At 57.5% G+C, this 27,950-nt stretch overlaps 1 protein-coding gene across 1 annotated transcript in view; it reads left to right on the top strand.

Annotated features, from left to right (window-relative positions):
* VSTM2L (V-set and transmembrane domain containing 2 like) overlaps positions 1-27,251 on the top strand; it is a 34,329-nt gene extending 7,078 nt beyond the window's left edge. The window contains exons 2-4 of the mRNA XM_036245837.1: positions 15,552-15,721; positions 17,808-17,858; positions 26,979-27,251. Of these exons, the coding sequence (XP_036101730.1) occupies positions 15,552-15,721; positions 17,808-17,858; positions 26,979-27,251 (494 nt within the window). The remainder of the gene's footprint in view (positions 1-15,551; positions 15,722-17,807; positions 17,859-26,978) is intronic.
* The last annotated feature ends 699 nt before the right edge of the window (positions 27,252-27,950 follow it).

Here is a 27,950-nt window from a genome sequence, read left to right as displayed (position 1 = left end):
GTGGAGTGGGCAGAAGCCGGAGCACAGTGAGTGACCTGTCTGTCACACAGCATTAGTGCCGGTGCTGGGGTAAGGGCCCACTCGGTGGCGCTCCCACGTGGAGGGGGCAGGGGTAGGGCCCTTTGCTGTGGAGGGGTGGGCACAGGGACTCCTTTGTGACTTCACTTCAGCTCCGAGTTAAAGTACCAGAGGCGGGACAGGGAACATGGGCCTTGGGTGTTTATCCTCCCTTCCCTGCTCTTGTTCTGGGTGGCCTGCAGGTCCCCACCCCTCCCTGGGCCTCAGTTTCTCCACCTGAACCATGCTGAATTCACTGAAGCTCCAAGTGCCTGGAAGGCTTTGGTCTGTACCCTCCCCAGCCCTGTCTTCTGTCCCCCACTCAGCAGGTGAAGAGGGACTGGCACTGGCATAGAATGCCATCCAGCACCCGGTGCTCAGCTCTCGGTGGCCTTCCGCTGTCTGGGAACCGAAATACCAGACGACGCTCATCAAGCGTTTTCTGTGCCTACCACCCCCCTTCCCTCGGCGCCTTTAGTCCTCATCCGCCCATGAGGAGGGCGCTCCCATTTCACAGACGAGGACACTGAGGCTCACCGGGGTGCTGGCCCTTGCCCGAAGGCACACAGATGTAGAATGGCAAAGCCAGTCTTGAGCCCCGCGTGTGGGACTGCGGTGCTCACCTGTCCCGCTCCTGGCTGCCAAACAGGATCCCGAGCAGTGCCCTGGCCTTGTGGGATTTCCTCACAAATGCTGAGGGCCTGGGTCTGGCTGAGGAGTACAGGTCTGAGAGTCAGGCCCCTCCATCTAAGTCCGGCACTGTCCGAGGGCAGTTGGACCCTGGGGCATGCGTGTGACCCTGGGTGCACCGGCCTGGGTGTTCTACAAGGGGCTGGTGTTTCCGTCTGAGCGAATGTGTGGAGTGAGTGTTTGGGTGATTGATCACGTGGGCTTTGAGGAGCTGTGGCAGGGTGGGAAGGAGCCTGGGTGGTCCTTTAGCGTCCTGGCCAGGCTGGATTCCCCTGCCCCGTAGACTTTGCTTCAGTACTAACCTCCCTGCCCCCTCCAAGCTGTTGCCCTTGGGACAGAGCACAGAGGCTCTGGGAGCATCTGGGAGGTTAGAGCTGGAGCAGGGAGTGGGGGCCTCGCTCAGAGCTATCAATTAGGGGCTGACAGTGCCCATCTGTGGCAAAGGCTCTGCCTGTCCCCCACTCTCTGGATCTTTCCTCTGGTCCCCCTCTCCCCTCTCCCCCCCCTTCTCTCTCTGAGTCTCTCTGTCTGCCTCTTTCTTTTTTGCTTTCTATCTCTGTCTTTAAACCTCTCTTCATCTTTCTTTGTCCCTTTCTCTGTCTGTTGTATCCATCTCTCTCTTCTCACTTCTGTCCTCCCTTTCTCTCTGTCTGCGCACACGCACACACATGCACACGCACACACACACACACACACGCACACATACATGCACACACCTCTCTTCAGATGACGTCCCCGGGTTGTACAGGCATATGCTCCGTATATCACCATGACTTCCGCGTGGAGCAGGCACTCAAGAAATGCCGGCTGAGTGAGTGAGAAGAGAATGAAAGAATGAATGACCAAGTGGTGAAGCTACAAGGGACCTTTCCCTGTGCAGTTTCCTCCCCTGGCTGCCTCTCTCCCGACCTCTCCTGCCTCTGGCTCTCTCCCTCCTGCTTCATGGGGCTCCCCAGAGAGGCCCAGACCTCCTGTCGGAGCCTCGTCATGATCACGCCATCAGGTCCCCCGGCGTCCATCAACATGCCCATCCCGCAGAGGGGGAAACTGAGGCCTCGAGCAGGGCGTGGGCCGGGGGCCTCACACCTAGTTCAGAGCAAGGGCCCACACTTGTTTCCCCCCCGGCCTGGCATGTAGGGTGTCTCTTAGGGTTGGGGGTCTTGACTGACCCCCCTTTCTTGGAACCCTCAGGCTTGGTTCCCCGCTAAGGGCGGGGAAGGCGAGAGCAGAGGGCAGGGTGTCTGTTTTGCTTTGTGAGGTTTTGAAAAAATTATTTCCGGCCTCGAAGGCAGCAGCAATTACGGCCAGCTCGCTGGGGAGCTGTTTGCTGGCTGTCATCGGCCCCGGGAAAGGGTCCCTAATGGAGGCCCGGCGGCCAGAGCGCATGGCAGTGGAAATAGCGCTCAAGACGAAGCAGCACTAATGGTCTCAGGCAGGCAGAGGCGAGGGGGGAGGGCAGGCTGGCTGTCAGCTGACGGGAGGCCTCTGGGCAGGGCCCTGGGACTCACCAGCCGGTCTCCTCACCCCCCAGAGAGCCCACAAGTGGTTCCGAACTCCAGCTAGGTGCTGGGTGCCCCAGGCCCCACCCCGGCTCTGCTGCTTTCTGTTACATCCCCTCCCAGGCAGAGGGAACAGTAAGTGCAAAGGCCCTGGGAAGGGGCAGAACTGTTCAGCTGGGGATTCTCTGGTTCTAGAATAGTCCCTGTGTTTGAATAGACCAGGCTGCACTAGTCCTCTAGGTGAGGAAAGGGGGTGGGAGCTTTGGGGACAGAGAAGCTGGAGTAAGGACAGCCAGTGAGAGGCAGCCTGGTCATCACCACTGTGACCATGCCCCAGGGAGCTCACCAGTGCCAGACACTTACAGGCACGTGTGATCCCGTTGAACCCCCACAGAACCCACTTGACAGATAAGGAAACTGAGGTTCAGACATTGGCCCACCACGAGAAAGTGCTGTTCAAATCCGGGTCGGCCTGATTCGAGCCCACATATTCACTGCTGCAATCTTGGGGGAGGAGGACGGGCTGGGAAGTGGGGTACTGGGTTCCACCCAGGCCAGGCCCTGCGGGGGAGGGGTGGCAATGCCCCCTGCACTCTGCTCCTGCCTGCTGGGCAACCTGCTTCCTGGTGTCCGCCTCAGGGTCTCCCCTCTTCTTGGTCTCTGGTGCCGGGCTCTGCCTCCCCCCTCTGCTGTGTTCTCCATGGCTCCACCCTGATGCCTCCCCACATTTCCCACTTTCGGTCTCTTTCTCAGTGCACCTGGGGATGCTCCTTTCTGGGGTTCTCGGCACCGCTTATCCCTGTGGCTGATGCAGCCTCCCTTTGCTTCCTCTATTCACCCCCTCTCTGCAGGCAGCCTGGGCTTCGGGGTCAGACCCTCAGGCTCAGATCCTGGCCCCCACCCGACCTCTCTGAGCCTCACTGGCCATCGCGCAGGGCGCTCACCCCACCGACTGCAGGATGTGCGGGTGAGGATGAAGAGAAATGTGTTTGCCTTCCCCACCTCTGGGTCCCTGCACATTTCCACACTCGCCGCTCTTCCTCCCAAGCCTTTCTCTCCCTGGAGCCCCGGCATGTGGGAAGCGGAGGCGGGAATTCCACTGGGGAAACCTGCTCACCTCCCACACTCCTGCAAGTTCCAGGGTATTTTCACTCTGCTCAGATCTCCCTGATCGGCAGTTCCGCTGCCTCCCTGCCTGTGCTCGGCTGAGGGGGCCCCGCCCCCGCCCCGCCGGGCCAGCACTGCCTCCTGGCGGTGTCAGGGTTCCAGAGGGACCTGGGCAGCCCCCGCCCTCTCTGTGCCTCGGTTTCCCCGTCTGTAAGGAGAGTGATGACAGTGGCTACTTCCCAGGTTGTTTTGGGGGTTTGGTGAGATATTTTTTTTTATTCAAGAAACACTTCTATAAAAAGGTATGGGCTACAATGTGGGTGAACCTCAAAAACATTGTGCTAAGTGAAGAGAGCCAATCCCGAAAGAACCCGGATTTGCTGATTCCAGTGCCGTGCAACACGCCGCACAGGCGCAGCCACAGAGAAGGCGGCGGCGGTTGCCAGGTCGGAGGGTGGCCGCTTAGTGGGGACAGGTTTTCCTTCGGACGGATGAGCGTTCGGGGACAAGACAGAGGCGGTGGCTGCACAATAGTGTGAATGCACTGCATGCGCTGATTTGTCCACATTAAAATGGTTCGTTTGTTATGTAACTTTCACTTAAGTTGAAATGAACTAACTAAATAAGGAAACACCTCTATAGCCCTACTCCTGCCAGGCAGTCCGCGCTGTAAATCTTAACACGTTTAATCCTTACAGCAACCCTTTGAAGTCGTCGTTATTATTCCCATTGTACAGATGAGGAAACTAAGGCACAGCATCACCAGGTACTTAGTGCGTAGTAAGTGCTCAAAAAAGTGTTAGCTATTTTAATTTTTACTGGGTGGAGCAGTCCCTGCTCCCCAATCAGCCAGGCTGAGCAGGGACCCCACGTGGGTGAATGTGCTTATGTGTGTCTAAAACTCAGCAGGGAGTGGATGCCACCAGGTGTTGAGGCACCCCACTGTGTCCCACACCCTGAAACAGGCTCTTCTCGGGTATTAATTCATCGAAGCCTCAAAATAAGCCTTTAAGCCATGACCCATGTGGGAAGCGAAGCTCAGAGAAGTGAAGCAACTTAGATGAAGCCACACAGCAAGTCAGGGCAGAGTTGCAACTTACATCCTCACCTGTAAATCCTGGGCTCCACCCTCCCCATCCCCTGTCCTTCCTCCTGATCCCCTCCCCCCTGAGCCCACACAAACACTCCTGTGCACAGAGCACGGTCTGAGGACCCCGAGGCTGCAGAGATAGATAAGGCCGGGGACTGTGTAGATGGGAGGCTGGGGGTTCGCCCCGTGCAGGAGAGTAAACTGCTCCCCACCAGGGCCAACTTTTCTTTGATGTCTCCTGTTTCATTCAAAATTTATAAATTCTGTATTTTATTCCATAACAAATTCATGTTTGTTTTAAGACAAAAATAATGTTCGTTCCCCATTTGGGGGCAGCTGAAATCAGTGCCTTGGGAAGTTCCTTCCCCGGCTGAAGCAGCACGGACCGTGAGGGAGTCCTCCATTCATTTCTACAAGTTCATTCATTCTGCAAGCTGCACCCGGACCCTCCGGCTCCTAAAACAGGTGTTAGTGCTCACCACGTACAAGGCACAGGGACCCTTATGGGGAGTCAGACAGCATGGGCGCTGCCAGCCAGGCTGGAAGGCTCGGCAGGGCTCTGGTAGGTGAGAGTCTGGGAAGGGCTCTGGGCATGTGGGCAGCAAGGTCCCGGAGGTGGGACTGGGCCAGCGGCCCAGGAAGCCAGAGCCGGCGATGGTGATGGGGGCGGCTGCCTGTTGCTGTCCATCTTCAGCAGGACCTGCATCCAAACCCCTTCTCACCAAGGAGAACGCCTCTGCCTGGAGCTGCTCTGGATCTGATGCCCAGCTCCTACCTGTCTCCGTTGTTAATGAGAGAGAATGGAGACTGAGGCTCGTAGCCTTCAATAAACAACCTTTCCTGGCTAGAATTTACGGACGCAGTTTGGTTTTCATAGTGTTTATTTTTACACTTACTTCTATTTATGGCGAGTGATGCTGATTTTCCGTTTATGGCAGTAATAAAAGTCTCCTTTTAAGCTGAAATTTTTAACGTAAAAAGGGAAAGATGCTTTGGAAATAAACACGAAGTAAATTATAGTGCAGGTGGTACAGGGATCCTGCAGGAGTGGCGGAGGTTGTCCCCAAAATGTGCAACTTGGGGAACCGTCTCTCCAGTTGGCCCTTTCCTGCTCTGATCCCCCACTTCAAGTTCAAGCATGCCCCCTCCTAGAAGCCTTCCCTGGTTCTCCAGGGCCCCTCCTCCTAGAAGCCCTCCCTGGCTCCCAGGCCCCTCCTCCTAGAAGCCCTCCCTGGCTCTCAGGCCCCCTCCTCCTACAAGCCTTCCCTGGTTCTCCAGGGCCCCTCCTCCTAGAAGCCTTCCCTGGTTCTCCAGGTCCCTACTCCTAGAAGCCTTCCCTGGCTCCCAGGCCCCCTCCTCCTAGAAGCCCTCCCTGGCTCCCAGGACCCCTCCTCCTAGAAGCCCCCCCTGGCTCCCAGGACCCCTCCTCCTAGAAGCCTTCCCTGGTTCTCCAGGTCCCTCCTCCTAGAAGCCCTCCCTGATTCTCCAGGGCCCCTCCTCCTAGAAGCCTTCCCTGGCTCCCAGGCCCCCTCCTCCTAGAAGCCTTCCCTGGTTCTCCAGGTCCCTCCTCCTAGAAGCCCTCCCTGGTTCTCCAGGGCCCTCCTCCTAGAAGCCCTCCCTGGCTCTCAGGCCCCTCCTCCTAGAAGCCTTCCCTGGTTCTCCAGGGCCCTCCTCCTAGAAGCCCTCCCTGGTTCTCCAGGGCCCTCCTCCTAGAAGCCCTCCCTGGCTCTCAGGCCCCTCCTCCTAGAAGCCTTCCCTGGTTCTCCAGGGCCCTCCTCCTAGAAGCCCTCCCTGGCTCTCAGGCCCTCCTCCTAGAAGCCCTCCCTGGCTCCCAGGCCCCCTCCTCCTAGAAGCCTTCCCTGGCTCCCAGGCCCCCTCCTCCTAGAAGCCTTCCCTGGCTCCCAGGCCCCTCCTCCTAGAAGCCCTCCCTGGCTCTCAGGCCCCCTCCTCCTAGAAGCCTTCCCTGGCTCCCAGGCCCCTCCTCCTAGAAGCCCTCCCTGGCTCTCAGGCCCCCTCCTCCTAGAAGCCTTCCCTGGTTCTCCAGGGCCCTCCTCCTAGAAGCCCTCCCTGGCTCTCAGGCCCTCCTCCTAGAAGCCCTCCCTGGCTCCCAGGCCCCCTCCTCCTAGAAGCCCTCCCTGGCTCCCAGGACCCCTCCTCCTAGAAGCCTTCCCTGGCTCCCAGGCCCCTCCTCCTAGAAGCCTTCCCTGGTTCTCCAGGGCCCTCCTCCTAGAAGCCCTCCCTGGCTCTCAGGCCCTCCTCCTAGAAGCCCTCCCTGGCTCTCAGGCCCCTCCTCCTAGAAGCCCTCCCTGGCTCCCAGGCCCCCTCCTCCTAGAAGCCCTCCCTGGCTCCCAGGACCCCTCCTCCTAGAAGCCTTCCCTGGCTCCCAGGCCCCCTCCTCCTAGAAGCCCTCCCTGGCTCTCAGGCCCTCCTCCTAGAAGCCCTCCCTGGCTCCCAGGCCCCCTCCTCCTAGAAGCCCTCCCTGGCTCCCAGGACCCCTCCTCCTAGAAGCCTTCCCTGGCTCCCAGGCCCCCTCCTCCTAGAAGCCCTCCCTGGCTCTCAGGCCCTCCTCCTAGAAGCCCTCCCTGGCTCCCAGGACCCCTCCTCCTAGAAGCCTTCCCTGGCTCCCAGGATCCCTCCTCCTAGAAGCCCTCCCTGGCTCCCAGGCCCCCTCCTCCTAGAAGCCCTCCCTGGCTCTCAGGCCCTCCTCCTCCTAGAAGCCTTCCCTGGCTCTCAGGCCCTCCTCCTAGAAGCCTTCCCTGGCTCTCAGGCCCTCCTCCTCCTAGAAGCCTTCCCTGGCTCCCAGGCCCCCTCCTCCTAGAAGCCTTCCCTGGCTCCCAGGCCCTCCTCCTCCTAGAAGCCTTCCCTGGCTCCCAGGACCCCTCCTCCTAGAAGCCCTCCCTGGCTCTCAGGCCCTCCTCCTAGAAGCCTTCCCTGGCTCCCAGGCCCCCTCCTCCTAGAAGCCCTCCCTGGCTCTCAGGCCCTCCTCCTAGAAGCCCTCCCTGGCTCTCAGGCCCCCTCCTCCTAGAAGCCTTCCCTGGCTCTCAGGCCCTCCTCCTAGAAGCCTTCCCTGGCTTCCAGGCCCCCTCCTCCTAGAAGCCCTCCCTGGCTCTCAGGCCCTCCTCCTAGAAGCCTTCCCTGGCTCCCAGGCCCCCTCCTCCTAGAAGCCCTCCCTGGCTCTCAGGCCCTCCTCCTAGAAGCCCTCCCTGGCTCTCAGGCCCCCTCCTCCTAGAAGCCTTCCCTGGCTCTCAGGCCCTCCTCCTAGAAGCCTTCCCTGGCTTCCAGGCCCCTCCTCCTAGAAGCCCTCCCTGGCTCCCAGGCCCCTCCTCCTAGAAGCCTTCCCTGGCTCTCAGGCCCCTCCTCCTAGAAGCCCTCCCTGGCTCCCAGGCCCCTCCTCCTAGAAGCCCTCCCTGGCTCCCAGGCCCTCCTCCTAGAAGCCCTCCCTGGCTCTCAGGCCCTCCTCCTCCTCCTAGAAGCCCTCCCTGGCTCCCAGGCGTACCTGGGCCTGCCTGTCCTCCCCTGGCACTGGCACCTTGCACGGCGTGTGAATGGTGCGCACCCTGAACAACTCTGCGTGGCGGTCTTGGCTCAGCTCCGGCCATTTGTTGTCCACACCACAGTCACTGGTCTGTGTGTCTGTCCTGTGGAATGTGGGCTCCTTGAGGGCCAGAGCCTGGCCCAGGGTAGGGTCTGTGATGGTGGGCTCTCATTCTTGAGCCTCCACTGCATGCTGGGGCCAGTGCCACCCCCCACCCCCGCGCACCTGCGATTCCGTAAGCGGTTGTACAAAGTGCCTTCCTCTCCACTCCAGAGAAGAGGAAAATGTGTCCACTCCAAGATGAAACAACCTTTCATCGACTCACACCTTGATCCCCCTTGCGGCAGGCAGCCTGCCAGAGCCAGGCTGCCCGGGAGGAAGCAGAGAAAGCTCAGTGCCTCCCCGGCCATCCCAGGCAGCTGCTCTGCAGCCGGCCCTGGCGAGGAGGGGCCCCGGCTGCTGCTGCCCCCCAGTCCCTGGGCAGTCCCATCAGTCAGCCAGGTGCTCCTCTAATGCACACTCTACACCCAGGGCTGCAGTGAGATTCACAGGTGAGCTGGGGCTTCAGGAAAAACTCCCTCTGCGGCCCTTCCCCCATCCTGCCTCCCAGCTGGGAGTTAAGGTGGCCACACCCCTTGCAGTCCCAGCACCCGGCTGAGCTGGGCAGGAGAGGCTCCTGGGAACAGCCCCACAGTCACACTTCTAACGCTGAAGGGGAGCCGGAGCTTAGTGAGGACTCGGGGTTTCGCCAGGAAACTGCGGTCAGCCTTGGGGTGAAACCTTTGTTCCTTCATGCTGTGTGACCTCAGACACCCACACACCCTCTCTGAACCTGGGTCCCCCCTCCTGTGAAGTGGGGCTGACAATAAATAGAACTGCCTCATTAAGTCTTTGGGAGGATAAAGTGGGGTCCTGTGTGTGGTGCCTGGCACAGAGGCGGGGTTTCCTCCTTTAACTTTGAGCAGGGGATGGGCCCCGATGGCCCCCAGGTTTTCTGAGCTCGTTTTCCCAACTGTAATAAAGGGACAGTGATCCCTGCCCTGCGGGGTTTCTGTGAGGTTCTGTGGGACCAGGTACATCAGCTCTCTGGGCTTGTGGGCCTCCGATCAGAAGGATGATCCCACAGGTGGGTGGGCTGGTCCATGGACCAGGGTGGGGGTGGGAGCTGCCGGCGAAGCAGCCATGGCCCTCCCTGCACTGCGGCATTTATTTATTGCCCTGTTTCATTCCTGGGTGCATTTCACACGACGACTTTATGGGCTCACTCGGGGAGCCGCCAGCTTGCCTATCCGTGTGGCTGGGCACCCCCTCGGCTGGGCCCAAGTGAGCCAGGTTGGGCTTGGGCACCGGTGGTCATGGGGGCCACAGGGAGGGAGGGGGCCGAGGGGCCGTCCTGCTGGGGTCTGACTCAGGACCTCCTTGGTTGCCTGTGCCCGTTTGTCCCCATCCTTCCTCTTGTGAGTGCAGTCCCCCTCAAAACTCTAGTCTGGCACATAGTAGGTGCCTAATAAATGTGTGAATGAGTGATGGCTATAATTTTTGTTTTTTTCTTACATTTTTTAACTTAAGTTCTCTGGGTTTTGTCTGACCTCTCTCTCTCTCTCTCTCTCTCGCTCTCTCTCTCTCTTTATTCAGCACATGCCTAATAACACCTCCTTCATGCCTGCTCCATGCTGGGCAAGCAGGGGCCCTGCCCTGGGGAAGCTCCCAGGCTTGGGGAGTCAGACACCCCAATACCTGTCATCTAACACACCCTAGTGGGGCAGCGAGAGGAGGACCCGGAGACCATCAGGGACACCAGCCCTGGCTGGTTTGGCTCAGCGGTTAGAGCGTTGGCCTGTGGTCCGGAGAGACCCGGGTTCGGTTCCCGCTAAGGGCACATACCTTGGTTGCAGTTTGTCCCCAGCCCTGGTTGGGTCGTGTGGGTGGCAACCACTCGATGTGTTGCTCTCACGTCAATGTTTCTCTCTCTCTCTCTCCCTCTCACTCTATCTGAACAAAATATCGAAAAATGTCCTCAGGTGAGGATAAAAAAAAAAAAAAAAAAAAATTTAGGAGGGACACCAGGGAGGGCCTGGGCGGAGGGGTCGCCAAGGGGCCGTAGGGCCGCGCTGGTCCCTGTGCCTTGCCTCTCGCTCCAGCTCTGCCTTGGTCCCCCTGACGAGGAGCTGCCTCCGCCACAGTCCCCCTGCGCTCACTCTGGCAAGACCGACGGGTGGGCTGGGGTCTAATGCCTGCAGCTTCCTGGAGGAAGCACCTCAAACCAGAGATTTGAAGGTTGGAACAGCGGGGAGGACTGTGCTGAGGGGAAGGGGATTTGGGCTGGACCAGAGGGTCTGGGATGGGGAATCTGAGCTCAGAGACGGAGCTGGGGGCTGGGCTGGGACTGCCTTTGCCAGACAAGCCTCATTGGGCCCGAGTGAGTCCCTGGCTGCTTGGAGGAGAAACGAAGGCGAGGAGGTAAGGACTGATGGACCAGAGGTCGTGGGCCGGGCGTGAGTGAAACACAGATGTTGTGTCCGCTGCAAAATCTAATCAAGGAAGCGCCTTTAACGTCTTTCTGGAGGACAGAGTCCGAGCTGGGAGGCGGGGGCAGCGGTGCTGTCTGTTGAGCGTGTGCCGGGAGCACCAGGCACATGTGGCCCCGCGGGATCCTCCCGTGTCCTCTCGTTCTCTCCTCTCCTCAGGTAAAGAGTCTGAGGCTCAGAGAGAGAGGCTTGTCCTGGGCACACAGCCAGGGGGTAAGGGAAACAGGATTTGAACCCAGACCCGAAGGAAAGCCCTAGATATTCCAGGGTCTGGAAGGTTAGGAAGGAGGTCAGGGCCCTGCTCTTGAAGGGCGGGCAAGACCTTCCAGGTCACCCCTGCCTTTCCCAGAAGCCACGGGGCCCAGGCAAGGCCACCAGTGTTCCCTGCAGGTGAGGTCCTGATGACTGGGTCCAGGGTTACTTGATACCCCGCCCCCAACGAGAAGCAGAAATCAAGACCCTTTCTCTTTCTCCTGCAGAATCCTAGTTTGTGGACCCTGGTTTTAATTGTCTTCCAGCGAGCCCAGCCCTGCTTGGGCCCTGGGGCCGGAGAACAATTGCATCCTTCCCCAAAATCTACAGTTACACCCAGGGACTGGCTGTGAGGGGCTCCCTGGCAGGAAGGCAGGCTCGGGCACAGGAGCAAACCAAAGAGGAGAGATGGGCTTTAGGTCCTGCGCTCAGCAGGGATGTTAGTGGGAGACTGGGAGTCTGGGTGGCTGGAGGGAAGGAGGTGGGGTGGGGGATCGGGAAGAGGAGCTGCAGGAGCAAGGTCTAGAAGTTATGGGCTCCCACTCCGAGTCCTCTAGAACTGGGTGCAAATGTGACTACCTCCTCACTCTTCGCCTCTCTGAGCCTCAGCTTTCCCATCTGAAAAACGGGCATCATAATGCTCATAGCTACTCCATAGCATGACGGTGGGAGCATGTATGTAAAGGGCTGGGCTTAGTGCCCGGCCCAAAGCAAAGACTATATTTGTTATTGAATCATCATCATCATCATCAAAATTAGGACGGCTCACCTGCCAGTTTCTGGTGCTGATATGATGTTCTCACTCGCAGAATTAGCAGAGGGAGCAAGAACCTCTCGCCAGTGAGAACCGCCCACTTTCTGTGGCGGTGGGAGGAGCTGAGCCGCCCTTCCCTAGCGGCGTGCAAGTGGGGTGCGGACGTGTGGAGCCTGGCAGCTGGGTTTCACCTGGTCATTCATTTTCCTTTTTTTTTTTTTTTTATCCTCATCCGAGGACACTTTTTGTTCAGATAGAGTAGGAGGGAGAGAGAGAGAGAGAAACATCGATGTGAAAGGGACACATCGAGTGGTCGCCACCCACACGACCAACCAGGGCCGGGGACAAACTGCAACCAAGGTACATGCCCTTAGCGGGAACCGAACCCGGGTCTCTCGGAACCTCAGGCTGATGCTCTAACCACTGAGCCAAACCGGCCAGGGCTCACCTGGTCATTCAGACCAGACTCTGATGGAGGCTGGTGGACCCCTGGATCGTGACCACAACTGCTAGTCAGATGTAGATTCAAAACCCAGTTCTGTGTGACTCTTGGGCAAGTCATGTCATCTTTCTGGACCTCGTTTTCCTCTTCTGTCAAGTGGGAGTGGGACGGTCAGAGCGTATGAGAGGCGGTGTCTGCAGAGTGCTAGGTGTGCACGAGATGCTCAATTAATGGTGCAATTTAAACAAGGCCTCTGGCTTTCCCTCTGCCTTGGCTCACACCTCTCCCTTCTCGTCCCTGCCACCCATCCTCCAAGGCCTGGCTGACATGCCACCTCCTCCTCCCTCAAGCCCCCCCCCCCCAAGCAGAAGTGGCCCCTTCCTTCCAAATGCCCAGGGCACTGCCCTGAGGACATGCATTACTTCCTCCCTCGGATTGTTTGAGCTGCTGGGGTTCTCGGCCGTGAATTTTAATCCCTATTGTACAGAGGAGCAAATTGAGGCTCAGAGAGGGGGAGAGATTCTCCAAGGTCACACAGCAAGTCTGTTGGCAGACACAAGCTCAGTCCACCATCCCTGGCTCCCAGCCCTGAGCTCCCCGTGATTTCCCGAGTGGGGGTGGTGGGGTCCCAGGGGCAGTGCCTGGGACAGGCCTTCGTGTCTCCACCTGTGAACAGGGAGACTCGGATATGCCATCAAATGCCCAGAGCCTCAGTTTTCTCACTTGTCCTGCAGACACACTGCCCCCTTCACCACTAAGGGTGGTGCAATAGATCCTGAGGGGCCTCCCCACACCATCGCTCCTGGGCAGCTCCTGGTAGGGTGGGAGGAAGGCTGGTGGCCACGCCCACAGCCAACCCAGCTGGCCCCGGGAGTTCTTGGAGCCAGACTCTTGTCTTCTGACCAAAAGCACCCCACCCCCAGGTCAGGACTACCTGCCCCGCTGGGCAACGCCTCCTCTGGGAAGCCTCCCCTAATGGCTCAGGCTAGGTGAAATGTCTCCTCCGTGTCTACCCAGGCCTTGCACTCAGAATAAAACAGACCCCCTCCTGCCCCACAGGACCCTGTAAGCTTGGCTGCTCTGCACTTCTCCCTTTTCTTTTCATCCTCACCTGAGGTTTTTTCCATTGATTTTTACAAGAATGGAAGTGCGGGGAGAGAGAGAGAGAGAGAAACATCGATGTGAGAGAGTCACATCGACTGTTTGCCTCCCACATGCCTGTTGGGGATCGAACCCACAACCCAGTACATGCCCTTGACCGGGAATCAAACCCATGACCCTTCGGTCCTCAGGCCAGTGCTCTAACCTCTGAGCCACACTGGCCAGGGCTGGAAGGCTTCTCTTTAAGAAAATAGAGCTGAACAACCAAGGTTTGGATTCTATGGGGAGAGTACGGTCTTGGGAGTCAGACGAGCCTGGGTTCAAAGCCAGGCTCTGAGCCTGGTCTAGGAAGGGTCTCTCCAAGCAATGGCTGCCCCTGGGCCTTGGCTGCCTCCTCTGAGCAATGGGGACATGTGAGGGGAGGAGCCGAGGCTGGCACTGAGCCCCACCCGCTGGCATGCCAGCCGCACGGGCCCCTGAGCACCGGGAGTGTGGCTAGTCCAACCTGAGACGAGCTGTAGTCGTGTAGAATACACACTGGATACCAGGACTGAGCGAAAACCAAAAAAAAAGTAAAATATCTCATTAATGATTTTTTAAATTTTGAAATAACATTTTGGGTTAACAAAAATTGTTTTAAAATGCTTTTTTAAAACTTTTTTTAACGTGGCTACTAAAAACTTTATTTTATTTTATTTATTTTTATTCTCACCTGAGAACATTTTTGCATTTATCTTCAGATAGAGCGGGAAGGAGAGAGGAAGAGAGAGAGAGAAAAACATCGATGTGAGAGAGACACATCAACTGGTTGCCACCCACACGACCCCAACCGGGGCTGGGGATGAACATGCCCTTAGCGGGAGCCGAACCCGGGCCTCTCTGGGCCACAGGCCGACTCTCACTGCTGAGCCGAACCGGCCAGGGCAAAAACTTTTCAATTCTGCCTCGAATAAGTTTCTGCTTCTGCTGGACAGTCTTTCTATGTGACCATTACTGGGAGGCGAGAGGCAAGGTGGCTGTGTGGGTACCCCAAGGCTTCTGGGGGTGAGAGGGCCTGACCTTGCTGACCCCTGGCTGCTGAGCTGCCCCAGTCCAGACACTGCCCTCTCTGAGCCTTACTTTCTGCATCAGGAAAAAGAGCGGGTGGACCAGGGTCCGAGTTTTCCGTCAGTTTGGGCAGGCCGGCGGATGGAGGGGGACTGAACAAGGGTGGTGGAGACCCGGTCCCTCCCCAGGTCACCCTGATGGAACCCCCACCCCCACGGAGAAAGCCCATCTCAGTCCTTCCTCCCACGGTGTCTCTGCCCTGTGGGTGGCGCGCCCCAGGTGGCCCGCACCCCGCCAGGCCTCTCTCCAGGACAAGGCCCTCTCTCATGAGAAGAGGGAAGAATTCTAATCACAACTCAGGACAGTGTTTGTTAGGACGAGAGGCAGGACATGTGCAGGGGATGGGCCTTGGATGTATGAAGTGCACCTGGCAGCCTAGCAGGTGGCAGATGGGGTGAGGGTCCTGCTGGGTTAGGGTCTGTCCTGGGATTTGGGGAGAGCTGGGCCCTGGTGGGGGAGGGGGCCTGAGGGAATGGAGAAGGGCCCACCCGTTTGGCACACGGAGCACCTACCTACTGAGGGCCAGGAGCCGTGCGGCACTGAGAGCTGTCCCTGCTGTCCCTGCTGTCCCTGCTGTCCCTGCTGTCCCGGCGCCATGGCAGCCAGGACACGCAGTGAACGGACGTGACCGTGACCGGGTGGCTGGGAGGTGGGTGGGGGACCTACTCCGGTGGTCAAGGGCGGTCTGCCTCTCTGAAGGGCCAACTTCGAGCTCAGCTTTGAGTGGCTTGCCAGGCAGAAGGGGCCAAGGGAACAGCATTCTGGGCGTTGGGAACAGCCAGGGCGAGAGGGAGGAGGAAAGAGGCATGTTCGCAGCACAAAGAGGAGACCTGGGGGAGCTGGGTGGGGCCTGACCCCCAACCTGGTGGGCTTTCTCTTCGGTACAGCGGGGGGCAAGGGGAGGCTCTGAGCAGAGGTCGGCCAGCCGGTGAGATTTGCTTTTACAAAGACAGCACAGCGCTGGGGTTGGGAATAACGCAGGAGGGAACTGGGCAGTGCGGCTGGAGTGAGCTGGAAGAGCCCACGAGAGGGCAGCTTTCTTCCTGGCCTCCTGGCCTCCTGGCTCACACCTTGCAACCCAGCCCCTGCTCCACTGCTCCCTGCCTGAGTCTCCCGAGTGCCCACAGGCTCTGGGACTGAAGCAGCGCCAGTGGGCATTCGGGGCCCCCGGCCGACTCCCTCATCCTCGCGTCTTGCCAGCTGCTGCTGCTGCTGCTCCCCCCTCTGCACACCCAGCCTCGCTGAGCTTCTCCAGGTGCCCGTGTGAAGCCAGACCATTCCCACCTGCAGGCCGGCTGCTCCTCTCCCCACCCCCAGCACCGTGCCTGCTGGCCCTGCCGTTCCTGAGCCCTGGCCACCCCTCCCCCGTTTCTCCGTTTCTCCGCACAGCCCTGTTCACAGAGACGCCCCACGACATGACAGCGCGGACGGGCGAGGACGTGGAGATGGCCTGCTCCTTCCGCGGCAGCGGCTCCCCCTCCTACTCGCTGGAGATCCAGTGGTGGTACGTGCGGAGCCACAGGGACTGGACCGACAAGCAGGCGTGGGCCTCGAACCAGGTACCGCCCTGGGAGACGAGAGTTGGACTGAGGAATCCTGGCCCCCGGGTAGGGGTGTCTCTGCCCCTCCTCTCCTCTGAGGGGTCGGGGCTCCCACTGTGCCTGACCTCCCCTTCGTCCTGACAGGGAGACTCGCCCCCGGGGCAGGAGGCTGAGCAGGGATGGGCACACCCAGGAGGGCCCTCCACAGAGCGCACAGTGACGCCACGGGGAGCACACTTCCATGTCCAGGGGGGAACTGAGGCCAGAGGGACAGAAGCTGGCTCCAGGCCAGCCTCCTGACTCGCCTTCCATCACTTCTCCAAGCCGAATGGGCATTTGTTTTGTAAAGGCCCCTGCAAACATGGCAGACAGGTTCACGAGCACGCATGCACGCACCCCTTCCACACACGTGCAGGCACACCCCGCCACCCGGTCACTGCACACGCATTTGCCTTCCCGCACGGACACATTCCCACGTGCACGCTGCGGGCCCCGATGCTGCTGGTGTCCCTGCCCGCACACCAGGGCATACACCGTCCCCTGCCACCAGCCCTGCCGCCAACTGCCAACCCCGTGGCTCTGCCTGAGGGTTTTCTGTGGACAACAGGGCCTGCTGACCAGCGCCACAGGGCAGGTTATTGAATTCTTTCCCTTCTTGTCTCTCTTGCTCACTCCCCTGATGTTTCCTGGGACCACCTCCTAAACAAACTGCTTGCACTTGAGTCTTTGTCTGGAGGGCTGCGTCTGTGGGAACCCACGCTGAGACACACTCACACTCGTGCATGTGCAAATCATACGCAAACGCCTCCCTGCCCACCCTCTCACTCATGAACACACATTCACACACCTTCCTGTGCACGCATGGGCACATCACACATCCTCACACTCGTGCATATGTAAATCATATGCAAACGCCTCCCTGCCCACTCACTCACATATGAACACACATTCACACACCTTCCTGTGCACACATGGGCACATCACACATCCTCACACTCGTGCATATGTAAATCATATGCAGACACCTCCCTGCCCACCCACTCACATATGAACACACATTCACACACCTTCCTGTGCACACATGGGCACGTCACACATCCTCACACTCGTGCATATGTAAATCATACACAAATGCCTCCCTGCCCACCTTCTCACTCATGAACACACATTCACACACCTTCCTGTGCACACATGGGCACGTCACACATCCTCACACTCGTGCATATGTAAATCATACACACACGCCTCCCTGCCCACCTTCTCACTCATGAACACACATTCACACACCTTCCTGTGCACACATGGGCATGTCACACATCCTCACACTCGTGCATATGTAAATCATATGCAAACGCCTCCCTGCCCACCCTCTCACTCATGAACACACATTCACACACCTTCCTGTGCACGCATGGGCATGTCACACATCCTCACACTCGTGCATATGTAAATAACATGCAGACACCTCCCTGCCCACCCTCTCATACATGAACACACATTCACGGCATGTCACACATCCTTGCAGGCTCAGGACAGAGCCTCTAACATATTCGCAAATATCTATTAAACTCTGTCCTGCTCCTGGAGTGTCAGTTCCCCAGCCCAGGCTCAGAGGACGCCGGTGCTCAGAGAAAGCCCTTAGGCAGAGGCCCGGTCTGCTGCTGGTGCCTCCGGGGTCAGCTTGCAGGGAATGGCGTGTGGGCAGGGCTCCCAGTATCTGCTGCAGACACTCGCCCATGTGTGCAACACACCTGCAGATACGACCCGGTCACAGATACACACACAGGTGTACAGACAGACTCTCCTACAGACACGCCACGGGGACTCACACATTTGCCTCCACACGTACCCACGCCGTCTGTCCCCAGTACCCACGTAGCTAAGTGCATAGCACACAGTCCGCTTCACAGGACCTCCTTTGTCTGCCTTTGCTCTGACTCCCTTCCACCCCCTGAGTGGACACAGAGCTGAGAGACCCCCAACTCCAGACCCCGGGCCCCCAGAGTGTCACCTGCCGTAGCTAGAATCTTAGCTGCTGTCCGAACCCCCACCCAGTGGTGCTAATGCCTCATCTCTGCTTTCTCCGCCCCTCCTGCTCCAACAGCTGAAAGCATCTCAGCAGGAAGACGCAGGGAAGGACGCGACCAAAATAAGTGTGAGTTCTTTAATGACTTCTCGCAAGGGCTCTAATGGCGGGCACAGCTATAATTTAAAAAAAAAGAAAAAAAATTTTTTTGGTCCAGTACAGCAGGGAGCTTGGGCAAGAAGATGGAGGAGGAGAAGAAAAAGAAGGCAGGGGGGTGGGGTGGGGTGGAATGGCTCTGATCTGTTTTTTAAAAGCTGGAGATTTTTCAAGTTCATTGAATGACAGGCACAAAAAATGACAGGGGGAGAGAAGACGCATTCTCTCCTGTCGGGAGCCAAGGCGGTGTGTGTCCCTGATGCTTCATGTCTGTCTCAGCAGCATTTTTTACTTGGGGGACCAACAGGATCTAATGAGACTGAGCCGGCCCATCACCACTGACAGCTGGAGCCTCTCACGGTCACTGGGGTCCCCTGGCTCCCCGGGGTGAGGCGGGTGTGGGAGGATGCCGAAGGGTTTCAGGACTGGCTGGGTCTTTCATGCACGGACTCATTGTATCATTGCTACACTGCTCGAGGGAAGGGTAGCCCGCGCCTATTTCACAGGTGGGCAGCTGAGGCTTAGGGACTTGCTGGAGGCAGGACACGGTGTGGCTGAGCTGACTCGAGCTCTTTGTCTCTAGGCGAGGCTGGAGCCCAGAGAGTGGGGAACCCAGAGGGAGTGACAGTTTTTGTGGGGAGGGGCACCCCAAGAGGGGCCTGGAAGAGGCGGCAGAATTGAGAAAGGAGGTGATAGGAAGTGAGTAGAGGGGACGGCCTGGGGATACATGTGGCCTTGGGCCCAGGCCGGGACTGTGCGCGGGGCATGAGGCCAGCCTGGCAGGAAGCTAAAAGCCCCCACCAACGTGCTCAGTGAAGGCAGGTGCTGTGGGGGGTGGATGTGTGTGGGGAGTGGCCACCAAGTCCCTTCTGCTGCTGCTTCCATAACTTTCCAAGACTTGGGGAGTTCAGGGCCCTAAAGGCAATTAGACACAGATGCCCCGAGGAGCCTCAACAGAAGTCACAGTGCAGAGCGGGCACTGGAAGGCATGGGGGTACTGTGCTGGGCACTGGAGGGGGCAGAGTGGAGGCAGGGAGGCCGGGAGGAGGCTCCGCAGCTCCTCGGGCAAGAGGCGGCAGACGACAGAAGGGGGCTTTAATGGCATCATTTGGGCTGTTTGCCCAGGGCCTTTCAGAGTTGGGGTCTGGAAATCTGAGCCATTTCCAGTTTAGGGGGGCTGCTGGTCCACCCCCTCTCCACCTCTGCCCTCACCCTCACCCTCTCTGCCAAGGGCACACCTATGTGCAATGTCCGGTTTCTCGCCCAAACACCCACCAGGTCAGCCCAGGAAGTGGAGGCCCCTGTGTATGTGTATACACCCTGCTTATGCAACTCTCCCTCCTGGGATTTTTGTCTGGGGTTTAAGGAGCATCTCAGGCAAAGGAGAGAATAATCTAATTGATTTAGAGGATTAGAATTCGAGGCTGCTGGGCCCCACGTGAGGGGAATGTGAACATGCTAATGAGTTAAAGAAAAGAAAGGTGCTAGGAGCGATTGTGTAACCAGCCCCCACCCCAGCCCCTGTGACCTGGCACCGGCGGGGGCTCCCAGACCCGGTTAGGGGCCCACAGACAGTCCTAGACCAGCTCCTCCGGGAGACAGTGCTGCACGCATGACTTCTTAGACGCACAGACGTTATTTGGCCGGAACCTGTAAGCAGATGCCCGCCCTGGTGTCCTGCGGTCCAGGAGAAGCTCAGACTGCTTTCACCTTCAAGTTCCTGGGCTCCCTGCGCACTCTCCGGGCTCCCTGCTCACCCTCTGGGCTGTCTCATCTTGCATGACCCGCTCCCCTTCCCCTCCCAACCCTGCTGCCTTCTGCCTGCTCAGAGACCAGGCTCTCTGTTCCTCTCTTCCTTCAGCGCTGAGCTCAGAAGCCTTCCTTGACCTGTGACTCAGCGGGCACCCCTACAATCCCCTGCTGGTTGCATTTCCGCCTGTAATTAGCCATTCCTGTGACTCCCCCTGGAGACAATGGGGCTCAGCTATGCCAGCCCAATTCACTGTTCCCATTTCGAGAGCCTAGCACAGTGCCTGGCATGTAGTAGGTGCCCAATAAGAAATGATCAGCCCTGGCCGGTGTGGCTCAGGTGCTTAGGCACTATGCTATACACGCCAAGGTTGCCGGTTTGACTCGTGGTCAGGGCACGAGCTGAGCTTGCAGGCTTGATCCCTGGTGGGGGGCATGCAGGAGGCAGCCACTCGATGTCACACTCTCACATCAATGTTTCTCTCTCTCCCCTTCTCCCTTCCTCCCTCTCTAAAAATCAATAAACCACTCTTTAAAAAAACAAAAACAAAGGACTGTCACACATACATACACATGCCCAGGCCAGCTGGGGCATAAACCCAGACAGATTCTGACACATGGACACGCTAACATGACATGCATCCCATGCCTGGACATGTATGTGTACAGGTGATGGGGAGGAGGGAAGGACCCATGTGGGACTGCACTGTCACATCCTGTAGAACCCAGGCCCTGTTCTGTGGGAGCCGACTGAACCTTTGGCTCAACAGTCCCTTGTCTTCTAAAAATCCCGATTTCAGTGGAGTATCTCCTGATTTTTAACTGTTGGGACCAAATTTGATTTTTGGAAAACACCATAGGAGCCAAACAGTGCAGTCTGCAGGCTTGGGGTTTGGGGAGGAAGGACAGTCAGCCTCCAGAGCTTGGTGCGGCCAGGTGACCTGTGGGGCCGGCACGGTAACCCTGGGAGCGTCCAGAGAGGCTGTGCTGAGGGCTGGGGTGTGAGGACACGGGCCGGCACCGAGGTCCCAGGAGCTGGGTCCTGGTCCAGCTCGGCCACCTCCCTGCACCTCCCTTCCCCACGCACTGGGGTCTAACACCTGTACGGAAACACTGTGGAAACTGTCGAGTCCTGTGTAGGTGGCCGTGTGAATGACAGTGGTTACTGGAGTGGAAATTTGACATGAGTTTGTCAGTCGTGAGGCTCCTGTTCCCGGTGCACAGAGCGGAGGTGGGGGTGGGGCTGGAGCAGCGAGAGGCCCACGTCTCTGCGGGGAATGGGCTGAGCAGGGACCAGGGGTCCGCGGTGGGTGAGAGGACAGGCGGCTGTGATAACAGCAGAGGTGATAACAATAATGTAGTCGGCATGTCCTGAGAGCTCGTATACTGCAGGAGCCATGCTGAGTGCTTCACACGAATCATCTCGTGTCACTAGGGGCCTGGGGAAGGGCCCTTGGCCTTAAAGACATCTCCCTTGGTAGTGTGTTTGCCGGAGGATTTTACCACTGGGATCTCATATCTGTGGCTCAGACAGATTCTCCTGCTTATCGGCCATTTTCAAGATCTGGAAGTTTTTGTTTTGATCCAATTGAAATTCTTTGTTTTGTAATTTAGGTTAATTTCCCCTTAACCAGTTTTGTAAGTAGAGATGGTTCCCAACTTCCTAATTTTAGGATGAGGTGAAGTTCTCCACACATACCTTCCTTCATCCCTGTTAGTTCCTCCTTCAGTCTAACTGAAGTTGTTTGTGCTGTAGATTCAGTTCTTGTAACTTGCTTCAGTCTCAAAGAGCCATGGGAAGCCTGGGTCCCCATGTACATGCGGCTCAGTGCTCTGGCCCCCTCACCCTAGCTCCTGCCTCCCCTTCAGCCAAACCCAAAAAGCCAGGTCCAGCCTAAGAGGTCTCCGGAAGCCCACTGCAGCCCATTCATGAATCTTCATAAATGGGTGGTAAAAAGGCAACTGTGTTTGTCAGGTCAACTAAGTGGCCCTGCAGGTCAAGCCCCTCCTGCCCTGCCTGGCTGTTCCCATGTGTGGAGCACATATGGGGGCCATATGATAAGGGTTGGGGGGGTGGCCCAGACCACTGGAGGAGTCCACGAAGTCTGCATCCTTCCCAAAGCATTGTCAGGCCAAGTGGTGGATCAGGGTTTCCTATGATTTTATTTTCTGCTATAGACATTTCCATCCTTTCTTGAAATTCCTGCAGTAACTCAAAACCCACATAGGGCATTAAGTCCTGCAGTCGGCAAGGAAGGCGAGTTGTGTGGAGGCAGAAATCACTCCATCCATCCTGGGAATCCCTCGAAACATCCCTAGAGCAGCCCGCCTGCGGTGGGGGCCGTGAAGATGCCTCAGGGAAGGCCTTGGTCACGCAGCCACGCCCTCAGGCGGCTCCCAGTCAGTGTGGGGGATGGATGTTAACCCAATAATCAGAGGATGGAAAGTCAAACAACAATTGTGATCATCAAAATGAGGAGAGCTGCTTGGGAGTCTGAGCCAGTAACAGGACCTGACCTAGCCTGGGGGGTGGGTCTGGAGGGCTTCCTGGAGGAGGCACTATTTGAGGTGAGCACTGAAGGACAGGAGTTGAATAGCAGTAAGAGGAACTTCTCTGTGTGTGTGCGCTGGAGGAACTACTGGAGGCTGGTATGGCAGAGGGGAGGCCGGGATGAGACCTCAAAGTGCTCCCCCTCCTGACAGCCCCTTCAGGGAGTGGTCAAAGGAGGGATTCTAAGTTGAGGGCCTTTTGAAAAGCTCCATCTGGCTGTCATGGGAGAACAGGTGGGAAGGGGCCAGAGTGGCTTTGGGGAGGCCTGGGAGGAGGCTGCGGTGATGACCCAGATGAGAAGCTGGGGCCGTGCTCTGGCCAGTGCAGGAGGATCTGCATTCTGGAGGGAAGGGAGGGCCCAGAGACGTGTCGAGGAGAGATCAGTGGGATTCAGAGCCGGATTGTGCCCGAGTGTGGAAGCAGCGACGGGAATGGTGACTTGGGAGGGTCAGGCTACAGTGGTGAGGCTGTCTGGGCCCAGATTTGGGGAGACCCCGAGTTGGGGTCTGAGCGTGTCTCCAGGCTGGTAGAGGCTGGGTGCTGCTGATGCTGAGTGGCGGAGCTCAGAGCAGGACCTAGCCTGGGACAGGCACCGTCTGACCCCTTCCGCACCCCAGCACCTCCCTGGGGCCACCACGTGTAGGAAAGGTCTGGCACCAGGGACACAAATCGTCAGGCTAGGGAGAAAAACACCAGCCTGTGCACCTGATGGCCCAGGGACCCCTGCGGCGCCTGCAAAGGCCTGGGCCACAGACGAGCAGGGGGAGACTGAGCTTGGTCGTGGTGTGGACTTGCCTTGTTTCTTTCAGCGTAATTAGGTGCTTAATTGCACCACTGGGCCTGTCGATGCCTGTGCCCGAGGTGATTATGATTTACAACCAGGCTGCCCTGTGGGGGTCCCTTCTTCTGGCCTCTTCAGTCGCACTGAATGTCTGGGCTGCGGGATTTTCTGCCCAATTTGTGAACAATGAGATCCAACAGGCTGCTCTGCCACCCCCAGCAAGCTGCAGCAGGATGATGGGGCCCCTCCCACAGCTGTCTCTGACGAGGCTGGGCTCCCCTACAGCATGGAGAGTTGGGGATCTGGGGAATGAGATGGGAGGGGGTGGAAAGACAGACCTGAAGTTTCCTGGTCATGGGAGGCTCCCTAGAGATGTGTTTAAGGCCTGGTTTCTGTCACCAGCTGGGAGCGTTGGGCAAATCACTTCACCTCTCTGAGCCTCAGTTTCCTGACCCATACAATGGGTATCCTAGAAGTGCCTGCATCATAGAGTTATCACGAGGTTTAAATAAGATGTGCGAGGCTTTAGCACATCATCTCACAGTGACCGTGCACCCCGTAAACACTAGCTATCAGCACCTCTATTACTGTTATTGTTTATCTTTTTTGCCTTCTCCAGACGGTGCTTAAAGGCACAGATCACTGGGACTGGGAGGGCGCAGTGTGTATGTGTGCCCCCCTTTTGTCCTGTTGGAAGCCGGCTTACTGTGGTGCCCGCTCCCCTCCCGGGTGTGAGGTCTGGATTCTCCATGTGGCCGTGAGCCCAGCCTCCACACCCCTGCAGTGTCCCCGTCCCCCTCCTCCTCTCTGGGGGTGGGGGGAAGCTTCTGGAAGCCATTTGTGTGTGCTGACAGAGGGGTGACAGGGTGGGAAGGAGCTGGGGAGGAGGGAGCCCATCCAGGCCTCAGGGCCCTGGGGTGAGCGAGGGTGGGCAGAGGGGTGGGCCACGCTCCGTGCTCCCTCCCTAGGAGCGGCTGCTCCCAGCGCTTCGCATTATTACTCCATTAGCGCCTTGTAGGGTTGACAAATGAAGGATAATTAATATCCGTGAGGGAAACAGATGTTGAGGTAATTCATTCCCCGCTGCGCATTTGCAACAGCATCCCCTCGCTCCCTGAGAGCTTGGCGGCCGCAGGACCTCTCCCTGCCCTTGGTCAGAGGTGATGGAGTCAGCAGGGCTGACAGCCGCCAGCTGGGCCAGCCCTGGCACTGGAAGGGGCGCCTGGCCCCCACACAAGAGGGCTGCTGCAAGGTCCCCCATTGCTGCGATGGGGAAGTTCTGCCTGTGGCCCCCTCGTGCCTCCTGCTGTACCACACGCCCATGTATTTCTGCTCCTGGGGGATGATGACTAGTCAGAAACCTTCAGAATAAGGGAGGATGGGCAGGCTCCCTCCTGCTGCCCACTTACCTTCTTCCCTTCTGGAGCCTGGGAGGCACCCTCCCCCGATAGCTGTGCCAGTTCCTGGCGACCCTCTGCGGGCCTGTCACCCCACTTCGAGGGCTAGAACGCATGGAGTCAGGCCTGGGTCCTGTTGCTGGCTCTGCCTCTCCCTGATTCAGTGCCCGTGGGAAAGTCTCCTCCCGGAGCCTTAGTTTCACCATCTGTAAAGTGGGTTTAATTGTGTGTTTGTGACCTTGACTTAGAAAGCATGGGTACCACTTCATTTGGAGAAAGAAGGAACTACGAGTCCACTCATTTAACAAATGTTTATTATTTATTATTATTTACAGGGTACCAAGCCCTGTGATGGTCACTAAGATGAACGAAATAGATATTCCTGTCCTCATAAAATTTATAGTTTAGCCAGAGAGAGAAACAAAAATCAAGTCAACAGACAAATCAATTAAACAGTTCTCAAATTGTGAGGACTGCTGTGAAGGAAATAAACAGAGGGTTGTGATGGAAGGCTTCTCGGAGGAAGGGATGCTTGAGAATCAATGGGAGTCAAGTAGGTGAAGAGAGATGGGGCAGAGCACCCAGGTAGAGAAACCAGCATGTGCAAAGGCCCTGAGGTCAGAAAGGGCTTGACATTTGGGAGGAGATTAGCAGGGATCAGGGAGGCCAGAGCAGACTAGTGAGATGATTGGAAGCTCCAGGTGTGAGTGCCCAGCACAGGCTCTGAGACTAGTCTGCAGAGTGAACACCCCCTCAGAGACTGCCCTCCTCCCCCTCCTGGCCTCCTCACTACAGCAGGCTGATCAGCAGGGGCTTCCCCCTCTAGGAGGTGGGGGCTGGTAAGAACAGACCAGCAGACTGTCCTCTCCTACCCACCCTAGGCAGAGGGGCCAGTAGGGCTCACTGCCAGGGCCCAGGTCTAGAGCCCACTCAGCTCTCACCTGGGCCTGGTGGGCCTGTCTGTGACAGGTGGCAACATCATGGAGAAGGGATCACCAGCTGGCGGTTGGGAACTGGTTGCCGATGTTCTGTCCATGTTGGGGTGGGGGCTGCAGGAGGTGGGGCAGGGAAGTAAGAAGTGTCTAAGTTATAAGGGGCCAGAGAAGGATGGAGGCCCTCTGTCACCACTAACCTCTTTTCCACAGGCCCAACTCCTCCATCCCTTTTTCTAACTTTTTAAATTTTGAATTATAGACTCACAGGAAGTTGCAAAAATAGAGTCCCCTATATCCTTTGCCTAACTTTCCCAGTTATATATTTTATATAATTGTCTAATTGCCTTTTCTCTTTTAGTTGAAAATGACAACAAAAACCTACAGTAGCTTTCTGTTCACAGCATAGTTACCCAAATGTCCGTCATCAACAGATGGCTGGATAAATACACTGTGGTGTATTCACACGACGGAATACTACACGGCAATGAAAAAGAACAAGCTGGGACATGCAGCAACATGGAGAATCTCGCTGATACTATGTTGTGTGAAGGAAGCTGTGCATGAGAGTTCAAGAACAGGCTGAACTGATCATAGTGATAGAAGTCAGAGTAGTAGTTAACCCCATGGAGGGGCACTGATGAGGAAGGACCACAAGGGTATGCTCTAGAGCAGCGGTTCTCAACCTGTGGGTCGCGACCCCTTTGGGGGTTGAATGACCCTTTCACAGGGGTCGCCTAAGACCATCAGAAAACACACATTTCCGATGGCTTTAGAAACCGAGACACCATGCCCTGGCCGGTTTGGCTTAGCGGTTAGAGTGTCGGCCTGCGGTCTAGAGAAAACAAGACACCACTCCTCTATCTGCCCACATGCAGATACGCCCGCATACAACATGAGGAACTGTATTGAAGGGTCAGGGCATCAGGCAGGTTGAGAACCACTGCTCTAGAGGGTCATAAATGGCCCCGCCCTGTCCTGGTTGGTGGTTGCACAGAGAAACACTTGCGTAAAATTGTATCAAGTGTGCACTTTACCATATATAAGTTAAATTTCCATTTTAAAATAAAAATAAATTAAAAAAAAAACAATCAAAGAAATAAAAAGCCGAAGTACAAAGACAAACATCACAGACACTTATTTTGTTTCCCCCAACAGGGATGAACAGTTATTAAAACCCTAATATATTTGTGATCAGCATGTATTTTTTTTAAAGAAATACAACATTTCGGACTAAGCTCAGAACTCACTTTGCCGTCCACAACCCTCTCCTGGGCTGCATCCCCAAGACAGACTCTGGTAGGAGGCCATGTCCCGTCTACCTTAAACTTGGACACCCAAGTCTCCCAAACCAGAATAGAGGGTTTTTATGTGCTTACAGAAATGGCAGCACACTGCAGGAGTTCTGCAGTGAAATCTCACTGCTTGCGTGTCACTGAGCTGTCACACGCCTGGCCCTCGGTTATTCCTTTTAACTGCTGTGCTGCATTCCATTGAATGAAGGGAATTCCGCTTATTTATCTGTTCTGTTGATGGACATTTAGGTCGCTTCTACTGTGCTGTTTAACTCCGCGTGCCCTTGTGGGCGTGTCTCTGGGGCCCCACCCTGAAAGTGGGCCTCCTGAGGACCCTCTGCCTGCCCGCCCCTCCGCAGCCAGGCCACGGTCTCTCTGTCGCCCCCAGGTGGTCAAAGTGGTGGGCAGTAACATCTCCCACAAGCTGCGCCTGTCCCGGGTGAAGCCCACGGACGAAGGCACCTACGAGTGCCGAGTCATCGATTTCAGCGACGGCAAGGCCCGGCACCACAAGGTCAAGGCCTACCTGCGGGTGCAGCCCGGGGAGAACTCGGTCCTGCATCTGCCCGAGGCCGCGCCCGCCGCGCCCGCCCCGCCGCCCCCCAAGCCGGGCAAGGAGCTGCGGAAGCGATCGGTGGACGAGGAGGCCTGCAGCCTCTAGACTGATGCCTACCCCACCCTGCCCGCCCCACCCCGAGGCCGTACAGAGTGCATGAGGAGCTGCTGGACCGCTGGGGACGGGACTGCCTGGGTCCAGCCGCCTCCCCATCCCCAGACCGCCTGTGGCCACCACTTAGGCCCTCTGACCACCACCCCTTTGCTCAGCATGTAAGCCCCACTCAGCCCTTCCTTTTCAGATCCCTGCGGTGACCTGGCTCGGAGGAGGTAGCCCTGGGCACCAAGGGGACAGCCACCCCGGACACTGGGGTGGGACGCCATGTTGGGGCCAGGCTGCCCCCTTGGGTCACCAGCTTCAGTGGAGTCCAGTGTTTCGCTTTGCTTGCTTGTCCCCCAATCCTGTCCCTAGCCGGGGCCTCCCAGCCTTACTCCCCCTCCTTCCTCCATCCCCCGCTTGGACCTGGGGATGTGGACAGCGACCCCTCCCCAAATTTGGACTTGAATCTTCTGAGCAGAGCTGGGGCCTCTCCCCTGGCGAAGAAATGGAGCAAGACCCCCCCCCCAGGAGAGCTTTGCTCCGGTGCTGGGGCCTGTTGGGGTCACTCACAGGGCCCCGGGAGGACAGGGAGATGCCTCACTGCCTCCTGGTGGGCCACTCATGTTCAGCCTCCTTATACCTAAGAAACAGCTGCCTGTCCCACCCTCTGGGGAGGTGGGGGCCAGGAATCTCTGCTCTGTCACG

The sequence above is a fragment of the Molossus molossus genome, unplaced genomic scaffold (assembly GCF_014108415.1).
Source record: "Molossus molossus isolate mMolMol1 unplaced genomic scaffold, mMolMol1.p scaffold_m16_p_6, whole genome shotgun sequence".
Taxonomy (NCBI): Eukaryota; Metazoa; Chordata; class Mammalia; order Chiroptera; family Molossidae; genus Molossus; species Molossus molossus.
Note: the sequence above shows the minus strand (reverse complement) of the source record. Positions and strands in the feature narration are given on the sequence as shown.